At 42.0% G+C, this 14499-nt stretch overlaps 1 protein-coding gene across 1 annotated transcript in view; it reads left to right on the forward strand.

The window, feature by feature from the left end:
- Window positions 1–433: 433 nt before the first annotated feature.
- Window positions 434–14499, forward strand: part of SLC2A12 (solute carrier family 2 member 12) — a 30290-nt gene continuing 16224 nt past the window's right edge. Inside the window, exons 1-2 of the mRNA XM_036379295.2 lie at window positions 434–629; window positions 8077–9393. Coding sequence (XP_036235188.1) covers window positions 515–629; window positions 8077–9393 — 1432 coding nt within the window. The 5' untranslated portion in view covers window positions 434–514. The remainder of the gene's footprint in view (window positions 630–8076; window positions 9394–14499) is intronic.

Consider the following 14499-nt stretch of genomic DNA (forward strand, 5'->3'; position numbering starts at 1 on the left):
AATTTGCTCAGAAGTTACAAGAATGCAGCAATGCCGTGTGTGTGTGCTCCGTGCCTTAACTTTAGCTGACAGAGCAAACACTTCAAACCCTCCCCTTCAGTGTGCCTTCTCTGCTAAAAACCTGTGTGTATGAACACAGGGAGAGGAGGAAAAGAGAGGAAAAAAGAGAGAGACCCTGTAAGTGAATGGGTAAGGAATGTGCATGGAGCTGTGCATGGATAGATGTCTGATGTCCCAACTATTTGTTAAGAGGCAAAAGCAATACTTCCGACAGACGGCCCTCCCCTCGCCTGCAATAGGCTCCCCAGAATAGCAACAGCCTGTGTCACTGCAAAGGGCAAAGCCTTCTGAAATAGCAACAAAGTTGTTCACGAGCCACTTTGTGGTTTGCATTTGGTTTCAGCCAGCTTCGGGAACTTGTTGCCATGAGGAAAACAAGCTGCCCTTTCCTGGCCGGCCGGGGAAGGAGCGCGGCGCTGTGAAGTGCTCCCGCCCAAGGTGCGAAGGGGCGCTGATGGCACCTGGGCAGAGCACGGAGGACCTCAGCCAGCAGAGCCAGGCGATGGGAGCAGGGGAGGATGAGGAGCGCGGCCGGGGCTGCAGCCGCTGCCGGCTCCCGGCTGCAGCAGGTAAGGAGGCAGGAGCTGAGAGCCAGCTGTGGCAGCTGCAGCTGCCCGCATCGCGAACGCTCGGCCCCACAAAGCACAGGGACGCCCGGGACGTGCCTTCTCAGTTTCTAAACGTGCAAGAGGGGAACATGTGAGCAAGGACGGGGACTGCCAGCTTGAATTTTGAATGAATTTTGAATGAATTCTGAATGTGTGATACTTTCCCTAAAAGGCCTTGGTCCTACTGCTCGTGTAGGTGCTGTCTGTTGTGTAAATCATTTTCCTTTATGACCATCAGCCATCTGAACGATAGGAGAACCTGCTGCCCTCTAACAGCAGTGATCTGGTCCTTGCACACTCGGGGGCAGTTCAGCCCTTTCACCAGAGTGAGTGGAGGGAGTCCAGGCAAGCACTGCACCTGTCCACGCAGGGGAACAGTTCAGGGTGGGGGGACAGGGTCTCCCTCCTGTTTTTACTTCCCTAGCATTTCAGGAAGAAACAGGGTTTCTGTGCTAACACCCTCAAAAATTAGCTCTAACATTTATTCTGCAATAAGTTTTAAGTGCAGAAACTGCATTTCATAGCTCTTCATCTTTGCTGTCCTACCCAGCCAGTTTTTCTCAGTTGCAGTGTGGTTTTGCATTTTCAAACACTTTCCCAGATGATAAGATGAAGGGGATAATGCCCCACAATCATGATATTTCTCAGCCACAAGGCTTATTATGCCCTATTATAAGCTGTACCCAAACAAGACAGCATGGTCATAAGCCAGAAATGACAATGTCCCAAGGAGATTTTGTTCACTTTGAGCTGAATGAACTGATTAACACAGGAATATTCAGGAACCATAGGCACAAATGCTTTGTTGGAGTGTAATAGTGATCCGTCAAGCAATGTCTCCTGATACTGGAATCAGAGGTTAGCCAAGAACAGAAAGTCAGTAGGTGGGCAGACACATTTAACATTGCCTTTGGGACTGAGGAGAGCAGTGCAGATGGTTATAGGATAGCAATAAACAGCAAAATTTCTGCAGCACATGGGTTAAGGTTAGAAGAGTATGTGCAAGTTGCATATCTATCCTTACCCTCAAAAATTAAAGCAGTAACCTGAGGAATATGTAATTACATAGTTAGAAATTAAAAGAACTTGTTGATTCTTACTAGAAACGAACAAAACAAAACCCAAATGCCATTTCATGTAATGAGGGGATAGGCTGCCTGTTGACATAATGAAATTACATAGCAGAGCAGTAAGAGAGGACATGGCCATGGTGGGTCTGTCTGGGATCTGTATTCCCTGTCTTTCCATCATTGTTTTGTTAATGAAATTTGAATATTGTTTACAAAGTACATTATGGCTTATACTGTACAAAGTATTCAGTGCTTCCCACCACTGGAGGAGTTTAGATTAGTGGAACATTTGTTTCGACCTTCTCTTTTAGTTCAATTTACAAAGTATTTGTTTTGGGTTTGCCTTTCACACTTGGGTGGGAGGATTCCCATTTGTCAAATGATTGTGATCCCACATGGCCCTGACATTATTTTTGGTAGGTCAGATGTATTTTAGGTAATAGGAGAAATGCACCTATTGAGCAGCTGCTGGATCTAAAGAAACCTCAGGTGTTAGAATACAGCAACAGAGTAACATATATCTCTTTATACCCAACAACTGGATGAGATAGAGAAAGTGACTGTGGCAGCACAGCAAAGATCATGATAACATGAAAATGGGAAAATTACCTTTTATGAGAAGCAAAACCATGATTTAATTATGCAGCAATTCCCAATACATGCCATCAAACATTTATCCTAAAAAAAAAAGATCCTCATATTATACACTTCAGCAAAATACTGTTTCATACAAGTTGGGAAATTTAAATACTATATCCCTTGAAATTTTGTATGTCAGACAGCACTCAGGTGGAAAACAAATCTGTTATTAGAGACAGCTTATTTTCAAATACAGATGCTGTAGTTTTAAAATTTATTGTAGATAAAAGTAGATATCATTCTATTAAAAAAAAAAAGATACTCCATGCTGTGGATTTATATCTAGGCAATGCATTCAACTCATTAGGGTTTTTTAACCTGTGCTTATTAACCAATGGTTGACAGAACTTGAATTCACTTTCCAAAGGTCTAAATAGATCAAAGAAATTGCAAGGATTTCAAGAACTTTCCTGACAGGAAAATACTTTCCTTCCCTTCTAAATGGAGATGTTTCTCATCTCAGATTGAATCAAAGTAAACAGAAGAAAGTACCATTGTGGAAGAGATTGTCTAGTCTGCTCCTATCCAAATAGATATATTTGCACAGGTTACATAAAGTATTCTCCCTAACACCCCCCCCCCGCCCCCGTAGTTTTCTATATGCACCCTGAATGATCTCTTGGGAGAAAGCAAAGAAAACTACATCACAGAAATCTCAGAGTCTGACTAACATGGAGCTTGGTACTGCCAAACTGGGCAGGAAAGGGCTCCTTTCCCATATCTCTCCCTCCCATTAGGCAGGTGAAGAGTGCTGTTTCCCAAATCAGCCTGCTTGCGGATCTTCCCTGGCACTGATCATTTATCCATAATGCCCATAAGATACATGCACAGACCAAATACTGTGCCTTTGGAATGAATGTATTTTCCCAAATATGTGCTTGAAAGTGAGTAAAGGGGCACACCCTTTGTACTTGGCCCCGTCCAGCCTCATGGTCAGTACAGTGTGCTGCTGTACTACAACTGTAGTTGGTCTCCTTTTCAGGAACCAAGCATAAACACTTCCAACAAATGTTCTTAAAGATAGGTTTGTTTGCCAAGTTGGGCTGCTTTTTGACTTGAACAACAGTTGTGAGAAACCACTTTGTTTACATGGGAAACTAGAGAATAGACTTTCCAATCACTTGTCACATACCAGCCACACACTCATTAGCCATGGCATTAGTGGCAGACAGAAGGAGAAAATTGTCTGGTAGCTATCATTAAAATATTTTATTCCCCTGGGCTGTACACTGCCATATGCTCTGTTGGCATCTCATAAAAATAAGAGAAATATATGTATAAATATATAAAGAAGCTTTTTGTAAAAAAAAGGAATGCCTAAGAACTGCCAGCAGCATCATTCAAAGTGACACTTAAAAGAATTGTGAGTACAACTACTGCAACATTTTTTATCTGGAAATGTTAAAGCAAAACATATGCTGAAGTCAGAGGGAATTTTGCCTAGAGGAAGGTCATGAAGGGAAACTGAGCAGAGACTTCAAGGTTTAACTCAGCAGGCAGTGGTGAGCAGGCAAGTTTCGGGTACACCAGTTAAAACAAAAGCTCATGGTGATATAACAATGTTTTTCGGTGGAATAGTGCCTGTGAGGGACAAGAGACACCAGGTTAACTACTGACTTTGTTGCTGCTAATGCAAGAGGACAATGTGTCTCCCTCTGCATCACGTCAGGATCTGCTTCTCATTCAGGGGTGCTCTAGTTACAGCCCTCCACTATTTCTGTACAACTGTGAGTATGTGTCACTGGACACATGAAGAAGGATACCAGCTGACCCAGTAAAAACAAAAAAAAAAATAAACATGAAGACATTGATCAAGTTGCTCTGCTTGGAGAAGCAGTAAATATATGGGCTTGAATGCTTCCCTATCAATTCCCAGATGTCCAAGCTCTACATCCAACTTGTACAGACTCTCAGACGAAAAATAAATAGCCATCTCAATTTCTCTGATCTAAGGACCACAGGCTGATGTGAGCACAGTTTGGATTGTAAAGAACAGTGCTGGTGGTGGACTTTATCAAGATATTTGACATGACACTCATTCAGAAAGTGAAACCATACAAAAATGACACTCCCAACATTTTAGGAATTAAGAACTATGCAGGACACAGACTTCAAAGTATCAACAGAGTACACTGTCCATGCTGCTGTGTTTTGGCTGGAGAGCCTTAAATTCAGTTTTTGCCCCTCTGTTACTTACGTTCTTAGTTTTTTGGAAGAAAATAATAACAAATTATTTAACAGGGTGATAAAGGTGATGGGTGTTTAATAAATGGGACATGTCACTGGCTGAATGCAATTCGGATGCTTTGGCCTGCTGACTGCAAGTGAATGTGCTGTCTGGGGTTCCTTTCTGCTAACTTTAGACATCTGCATCTGAGCAAGCCACACAGTTTCCTTTTATAGGCAATGGAGGGAAGTAGGCATCCTCTCTAATTCAGATGTCTAGAAGTGCCTATTTTTCTCAAGTGGTTACAAGAGAAATCTAGAGATGATGTAGATATTTCACAGTTAGGTAAGTTGAACCCTAATACAGACAAATGTAAAGTGATTTGCATTCCTCATTAGCATAAAACAAGGCAGGCCATATTTAAAGACAAGGCAGTGCCTTGGAAAGAATCCAGTCTGAAAAGAAGTAGGTTTTCCTGAATGATAACCAGATGATAAGCTTCTGTATGTGTCTGTGAGAATCCTTGGACAAGCAGAGAGGGAAGTGTCCACCAGGACTGGAAAAATTATGTCAAGTTTCTCTTTGGCACTGTGTAATCACTGCAGGAACGCTGGGTCCAGATCACAATTTACTGAAGAAGTTGGTGGTCTGAAAAAGTTCAGAGAACAGAGGTTTGAATACTTAAGAATTTGGTGAACTTGTAAAGCCTCACAGGGTAAGCAGCTAATAAAGGAGATGTCTGTGGATGACCCAATGGCAGGCTATAAGTTTGTACTCAGTGAACACAGTTAAGTGTGGGGACATGGAGAATGGGATCTGATGGCTGGAAGCCAAAGTTGCAGAAATTAGGTCTAGAAATAATTTGCAGATAGCTTACAGTGAAAGCAATTAACCATTGGGATGACCTATGACTTAAAGTCATTGGTTTTCTATCAATAGCCATTTTTAAATCAAAGTTGAATGTTTTAAATCACCTGGTTCAGATAAAACATATTGAGTGTGTCTGAAGGATCATGTTGTGCTGTTGTGAGTGTCAGACTGGATGAACACAATGCTCTCTAGTCCATAATATATAAATTGAGGTAAAATCCTACATAAAATATATTTGGCTCAATGATGTAAAATATTCAAGAGATATTCAAGAAAGCACAAACGTCAGCACTGAACAGTAGTTTGGGCAGAGCACTGTGATTAGATTAGCAGTTTAGTTTCTGATATGCTCATTCCTTCAGCACAACACTCACTGTGCTGTTATCAGCCCAGATTTCCAGCCAGGATTCACTGGAAGGGTATATTCTCCAGATACAATAATATGCAGCAAGCAAGCAACTCCAGATACAATAATATGCAGCAAGCAAGCAAAAGTATAAACGGGAAGGAGAAATTATGTTTTGCAATGATAAAACAAATACTGCATATGTGCATTGCAGGATGCAGCACAAAGCAGCTTAGCTGTAGTCAGCAGTATTTCCACTGAAGTACTGTTCAATGGGTGAAGGAAGTAAGTACAGCAGGACCTAACCCATGCTTCTATTTAAAATCAGTGAAATGGTCTCAGATACTGTAGATATAAAAGAAGAAAAATCTTTAGAAATATTAACAGATCTGGACAACAACAATATAAAAAAGATTGCTCTATCACTGGAGCATTTTGCATATTTGTTTCTGTTATTTTCTTCAAGATGTCCCATCTCCATTCCCAATAAATCTACCACCTGCCCCCCACTTCTGAAAGACTTTTCACAATAATCCCATTCCCTCTGTGTCCTTATAGCCCATCAAGACAAAACCGTGTGCTTCTCCCCTATCTCTTATCTATCTCTGGTTTGCCAGCCACACCAGCTCAGCAGCTGAGTGAGTTGAGGTGCATTTGGTGCACTCAGTATCTCAGGGCTGCTGTTTGGCTCAAAGTTAGGAGAGCTAATAGGTGATACTTATCTTAATAAACTTAATGGGCTTACACATCTCCCCTGACCCCTGAGGCATTGCTTATATTCACAGTTGTGCTGTGCTACCCTCCGTAATAACCCATCTGCCTATGGAGGGGCTGCAGGGTGGGGTGGTGGAATTGTTTGCTTCTGGGAGTTGTTAGGAGAACACAAGGTGGCTTGGGCTGCAAATGTGCCAGGGATCCTGCCAGCAATTTAGTAGAGTATGTGGCCACATGCCAGGGTCTGGGCCTGGGCTCTGGCACTGTTTACTTTAGCAGTGCAGATGTACTGCTAGGGCTGCTCTCCTTCTCTCTATTCAAGATTTGCTTTTGAAATGTAATATCCTCTATCAAATAGGGCTGATCCTCACCAATGTGCTCAAAATTATTGGCAACGAACTCTGAGCAGTCAGTGTGATCAAAGAGCCTTAATGCCTTAGAAAATGAACTAAAAATAAACAAACTCTGTGTATCATTTCCAATTAGACCATATACCACTCGTTCCAGGAGAATTAACTAAATACAGACTGTTATGCTGCAAAAGCCACCTCTCCTCTGACACATCCCATCTCTCTAACTAATTGCAAAATCAGAAGTTGATTTACTCTTTTCCTAGCTGTGTGGCAGCCAACATCATGATGCGAGGAAAATCATGCTGGGAGGAAGAATGAGACCAACAATAACAAATTGATGTATTCCTCAAGGTTTAGGGTGCAAAAGGCTTCACAGTTAGTAGAATATGATCAGTCAAATCTATCTTGTAACAATAAACAATGAATCACAATTGTATAAGATGAGTTTGTTTTAAAGTGGAGATTCAAAGGCATATGATCTGCATTGTTTTCATTGTCTGTTTCTTGTTCCTGACATTATGGCCATCAAAAGCGATGCAAAATATTTGATCAAGATATTCCAAAGAATCTGAGTTTAGATGTGAGCAAAGCCCAGAAAGTTCATGTGTTTACCTCAAAGATCAGTGTCCCTAGAATATCCCACATACCTGCATCAGCCTGATGCTCACTGAATAAGTCTCCAATTTGGCAAAATAAAAACAACGGTACCAGCAGCCTTCATGTCATCCTCAGGAGAAACAAAGGAAATAATAAGTGGTGAGGGAAAACTTGTTACTTATTTGAGTCAAGGTTGAAACAATTTGGCTAAGAAATTTATGCTTTCCTTGCTCATGGTACTCTAGTTGGGTGGATGAGAGTTTCTCAGTTTAGGAAAAACACTGAAAAATCTCAAGGCAAAAATTGCTTTCTCACCATTTCTTTTTGCAATAATATTCTGAAGCAAACGGTTTAATTATTTAGGACCTGATCAAAACCTTATTGACTTTTGATCAGAAAGATAAGGGACACAAAGGCATTAAAACTAAAGATTTTATATTCATTACTTTGTTTTTTCTTTTCAGAATTAGCTTTTTATGTAAATAGCTTTTATGTCACCACTGCTGCTGGATGTGTATTGTACCTAACTGCTTTGCCTAAAAGTTACAGAGAGATTTTTTTAAACTGGTAGATCAAACAAAGTTTTTATTAATTGTCAGAATGTTGCAGAAATCACCCTTTCAAGGTTTTTTGTTTTATCCTCTTATTTCAGGTTGTGGAACATTCACTTTTCTATCTTCTGCCATTGCTGCCATAAGTGGACTTCTGATGGGCTATGAGTTGGGCCTTATCTCTGGAGCTCTTCTTCAGATGAGCAGCATTTTAACACTCTCTTGCAAAGAGCAGGAAGTCATTGTAAGTTCCCTGCTTTTTGGGGCCTTATTTGCATCCCTTACTGGTGGATTTCTTATAGACAGATTTGGAAGGAGACTTGCAATTATTATTGCATCTTCTTTACTTGTGCTGGGGAGTCTGATTCTGCTGCCCTATGAATCATACGAGGTACTCATTGTGGGCCGGATTGCCATAGGTATTTCCATATCTTTATCATCAATTGCCACATGTGTGTATATCGCTGAGATCGCCCCACAGCACAGAAGAGGCCTCCTTGTGTCATTAAATGAACTCATGATTGTGATGGGCATTCTCTTTGCCTATATTTCAAATTATGCATTTGCCAGCATATCTCATGGCTGGAAGTACATGTTTGGCCTGGTGATTCCATTGGGTGCTTTGCAGGCTGTTGCCATGTATTTCCTTCCTCCAAGCCCTCGGTTTCTTGTGATGAAAAATGATGATGAAGCGGCGAGAAAAGTACTGGAGAGGCTACGGGAAACATCAGATGCTACTAAAGAGCTTACTGTGATTAAGTCTTCCCTGAAAGATGAACATCAGTATAGTTTCTTGGACCTGTTTCGTTCAAAAAACAACATGAGGGCCCGAATGCTGGTAGGACTCACTCTAGTTTTTTTTGTGCAAACAACTGGGCAACCCAACATTTTATTTTATGCATCGACTGTTTTGAAGTCAGTTGGGTTCCAGAGCAATGAAGCTGCCAGCTTGGCTTCCACTGGAGTTGGAGTGGTTAAAGTGGTCAGCACAGTCCCAGCCACGTTTTTTGTGGATCAAGTTGGAAGTAAAACTTTTCTGTGTATTGGCTCTTCTGTTATGGCAATATCGTTGGTCACTATGGGCTTGGTGAACCATAACATACATGTGAATTTAACCAAGGTCTGCAGAAGCCAGTCTCCAGAGGATTCTTCTCTCCAGAGACCAGGAAACTTCACTGTCACCAATGGGAGTCTCAAGGACCTCTTTGCTAGCAGGCCTTCAACAGAAAGATTGTCATTTGATGTACAAAGCCCAGATGTTTCCAGGATAGGAGAACTGAACAGGACTGCCCTGGCAGGAGGCAAAAGCACAACAGGGTCTCACGTGGAAGGTGGGGAGGTTCCTGTTGTCCTGAAATGGGTCTCACTGGCCAGCCTGCTTGTCTATGTTGCTGCATTTTCCATAGGTCTTGGACCAAGTAAGTGTTTAATTTTTCTAACTATTTGTAGCTTACATTATTAAGTGCTGGGATGAGGCAGTTCCTAAGTTGGGCAAAGCACTGTTGTCTGCCAGTATGCACTGGTATTGTCACACACCATCCTGGTAGGCCTGGCATGTACTTTATAGCAAGAGGTCCTGCCCCTTAAGGCCAATGACCTGATCTCCCTTCTGTTCACTGAAATTAACTGTTCCCTCTTCAGCCAAGAACTGCTGTTAGCTTTGTACAGCAAAATTATGGAGCCCCTGGCTATCTTTCCTCTTTCTAGTCTATTGTGTCCTTACACTGGGAAGGTTAGGATGTAGGCATTTGCTGCTGCTAGCTCCTAAACCCAAAATAATGATAAGCTCTGGACCTCTGTATGGTATGACATTGTCAAATCCACAAAATACCAACCTGAGTCCTGCTGAGGATCTGTCCCTCTTGTCTGTGTAATAGTCTTCAGATATGGAAAACACATTCAAGGTACCATAATTCATGAGCAAGCCATAGTACCATTGCCACTGCTTGGGTGGAACAGCACAAGTGGGAGGGCACAAAGGTGCGCTCCTGTACAGCTGACACTGTACTGCTGCACCTGCCATCACACTTGCACGGGTCTCACTCTCTCCCGAGGGAGAGCATGTCTGTCATTCCAAGGGACTAGAAATTAAATCTCTCTGTTTTCTTTTGTTTTGTTTCAATAGCACTTGCATAATGTTGTACTTTGAAGGGGTTGACTTTTTAAGTCGCTCTGCAAAACCCACATGCCCAGCCCATTATTTATTAACAGACTTTATGTGCTCTTGCACTCTGGCTCAAACTTGCATTGCAAACAAACTGTACTCTCCTGTACTATTATGATAAAAAGCTTGTCACAAGGATACAACCCAACAATTGTGCTAACAACAACTCCCCTGCAGTATTTATTTATTTTAAACATTGCTCACAGGGAGAGCAGTGTGAGATAAGCATTCATTGCCAGGGTTGCAAGCTTGACTGTGTTATTACAGCATTATTCCTTCCCTTGAAGATTGTCTTGGGGCTGGATTCTGCTTTCTGTGACATAGGTTCAAAAACAGGGAGGTAAAGTGCAAAGAAAAGAAAATGTTACTTGAACTTTTATTTGGGCATTTCAAACATATATTTAATGACCCTTAGAGTGGGGTCACATGTTCAGCCTTGGCCTCCTGCTGAAATCTGCTTTCCTGGTGACCTGACTGTAAACGGGTTCTTAGTCATTTGAGTTGGCCTAATGTACAGTTAATGAGAACAGTGTCTATTTTCTTGAGGGCTACAAAAACTGATGTGTTTTCCAGGCTGATCTGAGAAGTCTCTGTGGCCAGTGCTTGTTTTTTGACCTCTTTCTTGACTTGAGAGCTCAAATGCTTTCAAACAGAAAATGGGAAAGAACAGACACCCTCTCAGCTCCATCATGGAGAAATCATGTATAAAGCCACTGTGAGGCAATTTGTACTGACAGATGTGTTTGCCTAGCAAGTGAAGGCCAGATCTAGCAGAGATACAGGCATTTCAAATTGCAGCTGAGTCCTTTCAAGGCATTTTCCTGCCTTGAAAGCACACTGTTCAGTTAAAATTTCAGTTAAAAAGTATAGAAAATGCAAGAGTTAGAGAACCAAGAGATTGTTGGAATCTTCAAAGGATCTATCATGCTTGAATAGTCTGGATCGGGATGCAAGGTTATAATTTGTGTCTCTTGTACAGCCTACAACATCTCCTGTTTGGAGCCCTAATCCCTGAATGTGTTTTCAAAGCCTAGCTTTCTTAGTGTAAAGAAAAAAAATGAGTCCCTATGCTTATGTAAAGTAAATAATTTTAACATGTTTATGTTACTCGTCCCTAAATCTGGCCTGTGCTCTGGACCAGACTGTTCTCCATTACCTGCTGGTCAGTGGGAAGGAGGTATCAAGGCTGCACTGGCTGGCTGCTGTGTCCAGGCTGTGCCTGGAGCACCTGGGGTCAAAAGCACTGTAGCACCTGCCCCACTGTGTTTTCAGTGGGAACTCATGCTCCATGCAATGCCTGCCCCCATGCAATGGCTGGCTAAGGTGAAGGTGGTGTTGAGAATGCCTCTCTTTGTAGATCAAATTGACATCTTTTGGATGAAGAGCAGAGAAGATCTTGCTCCTTTCTTTCCACACCACAAGGCCATTTCTGGAATAAATTCACCCACTTTATTTTGAGTCTGTGCTGCACTATGTTCTGTGGGGATAAAGGAGACTTTATGTAGGACCTTTAGGAGATGCCACACTCTTCACAGGTCAGATCACACAATCTGAGCTCTATCATCTTCTTTTTAAGTACTTTGTACTTTTTTTTTACCCTTTTTGTTTTTTTTTTTAATGCTCATCAAAGAGAGTTACAATCCAGATTAATGTAGCAGACATTTATAAATGATTTCTCTTTTGTTGCCAAATTACATAAAGTAGATTGATTTTTTAAATGAACTAAGCATATGCTAAATATATTTATTGCCCTTTATCAAAACATCCAGGCATCACAATGATGAGCATTCAAAAATAGACAGTGAGAGATAAAAGTCATTTTTGCATTACAAAAGAATTCACAGACTAGCAAGCATCTGCTTAGTCAATTTTTTGATTCTGGGGTGCTCTGTATTTATATTATCATCCCTTACACAAGATAAAAGGGGTATTTCTGCTGCTGTGTTTCAGTTTAATTATGTTTGATGAACTGCAATTCAAGTGCTTGTTCACACTCAATTTCACACAATTATGAGGACGTTTTGTAGATGCAACAAATCAGTGTTGCATCACACCACAGAACAGCACATGCCATTTCTCTTGGGGTGTTTGCAGAGGTGTTTCAAGGCATTCAGTCATTAGCTAAGGGGGCTTGCTTGACACCCTCGTTTGTCTTGGGTTACCCTTTGTCTGTGTGTCAGAAAGGACAAACAAGGATCAGCCATTCTCAGGAGGGAATGATGCCTGCAGAGCCCTAAAGAAACCACTCCCGGCTCCCATGTGGAGGATGAGGAGTGAGAGAGGGCTCCTGGTTGTTTGCAGCACATGTTTGTGGAGAGAAGCATTGGAACCTGCTGCATGTGGACAGGGGAGGGACGGGAGAAGTCTGAGCCTGGCAGAAGCAGTGCTGTGCCTTTCACAGGGGCCAATGAACGCAGGCTGATGAGACGAGCGTGGTGTGGAGGTAGATCACCAGTTCATCGCCCAGGCTAAAATGTGATCACTCAATGTGACCTTGGAAATTAATTTAACATAAAGAACACACAGAAATAAACTAGTCAGGGCTATTACTATGCATGGACACTTACTAAATGGCACAGTATTAACTGAAATAGTTTCAGGGCATCTAATTTGCCAATTGCTCTGTTCAAACCATTTGAGGGGCAAAAACTAGAGGTCCTTTCTCATAAAGAGGTCTCACTTCCTTCATTCACCACTGTGTGTGGTGCAACATGTAGGGATGCCAGAACGAGGAAAGCCATGCTCCTGGGATGTCAGACTTATTTTCCAAAATAAGGCTGTAAGTATAGCATTCCTGTGTTTGGATAGAGTATGTGCAAAAGAGTTCTCTTGGTTTGCAACTGAAGGGCAGCTATAGCCTCTCTGAAACAGAGTGGGTGCCCAGAGCTCTGCTGTTCTCCTCACAGACCCAGTGAACAAAATTCAGATATCAGATTTCACCCATTACCAAAGATCTGCTTTTCTGCCTTGACCATCTCCTTTTGCACCATTTATGATCAAATACTAACTAGGGACAACTTCCCCCATATTTCCTGCATATCCCCCTGAGTGAGATGATCTCATCAGTAAATAGCTGGAAGAAATACAGTAGCACCACACACAGGTATGCAGGATGCAATGGGGTCTAGAGGCAATGTTCTTTATCAAAAAGAAGTCAGCGTGGCTCCAAGAAATGCTAGGCTGAGAAGCAAGTAATGCCGACTGATTCTGGACCAAACAGAAAGTCTGTTTTCCCAGTCTGAATTTGTTCTTGCAAATTAAAGGCAAGTGAGCAAAACAGGACTTGGGCAGTACCTCTTTGCACATACTGTGGGAGTGAAGTCCAAGGGAATCCATTAACATCTCAAGGATTTTTTGGTGTGGAATGAGGAACACCTTTAATGAGAGAGGGATGTCAAATGTATGCATTTAGACTGCATGTATGGCATTGGTGCCTTGCACAAGAGCTCTTCCTCTGTGAGTCATTTAAACACATTTCTGTGTAACTGCAAAAGCATTTAGGCAGTTGGCCAATAAACTTTGGGATAATCTGGTGGAGCAAATCACATCAGCTCTGCTGACTTCATGGCATTTCATGCTGAGCATGCAGATGAAAATCCACAAAAACACCTACAAGTGAGACTGAGGGGCAATTTCATGACATGAATCATCCTCAAAACTCCAAAACTTAGTTGTAAAAAGTCTGAAGGTACTTATGTCTCTGCCAACCTGGGACAAAGATGTTCTATTACTTCATGTCCTAGAGCAGCTGCCAGTTTTGTGTGGCTCTTCAGAGCCAAGGGATAAACTCTAGAGCTCTTCTCTTGGAGACAAACTCCTCTTTCAGGCAACAACTTGGAGCTGCAGATCCAAGCACTTAGAGCCTTCTTTACACTCAGATTCCTGTGGGCACAACACACCAAAGGCAAGTCAGTGTCTGCAGCTGGAGAAGTGTTTCCTGGGTTTCAGGGTTTGGCACAAAGAAATACATTTATCTATCCATGTATTTTTAACATACTTATGGTCAACAAGTGTATAACCAGGTCTTGGAAGAGCGGTTTAGAATTTATTGCAAACCCTGATTTTCCATGTTGCTTTTGCAGTCCCATTGAATCATAGCTCCCATGAGTGGGTGCTTGTAGTGTTGGCAGTACTTTGGTATTGCTAAATACCTGTTAAAGAGTGAAATTAAATATCCACAGGAAGCCTTATCAGGCTGGGATATAATGGCCTCTGCAGCCATCTGCTAGCCTCAGCCATCAGGTGAATATTTCTGATTAGAAAACTGGAAAAAAATCATGTGCTCATCACTCTTTCTTCTTCGCTCCAGAAGTGAGCACATTACCTACAAAACAGGAGACCCAGCTGACTGCTGGGAGCA

Source organism: Molothrus ater, chromosome 3 (assembly GCF_012460135.2).
Source record: "Molothrus ater isolate BHLD 08-10-18 breed brown headed cowbird chromosome 3, BPBGC_Mater_1.1, whole genome shotgun sequence".
In the NCBI taxonomy this organism is placed as follows: Eukaryota; Metazoa; Chordata; class Aves; order Passeriformes; family Icteridae; genus Molothrus; species Molothrus ater.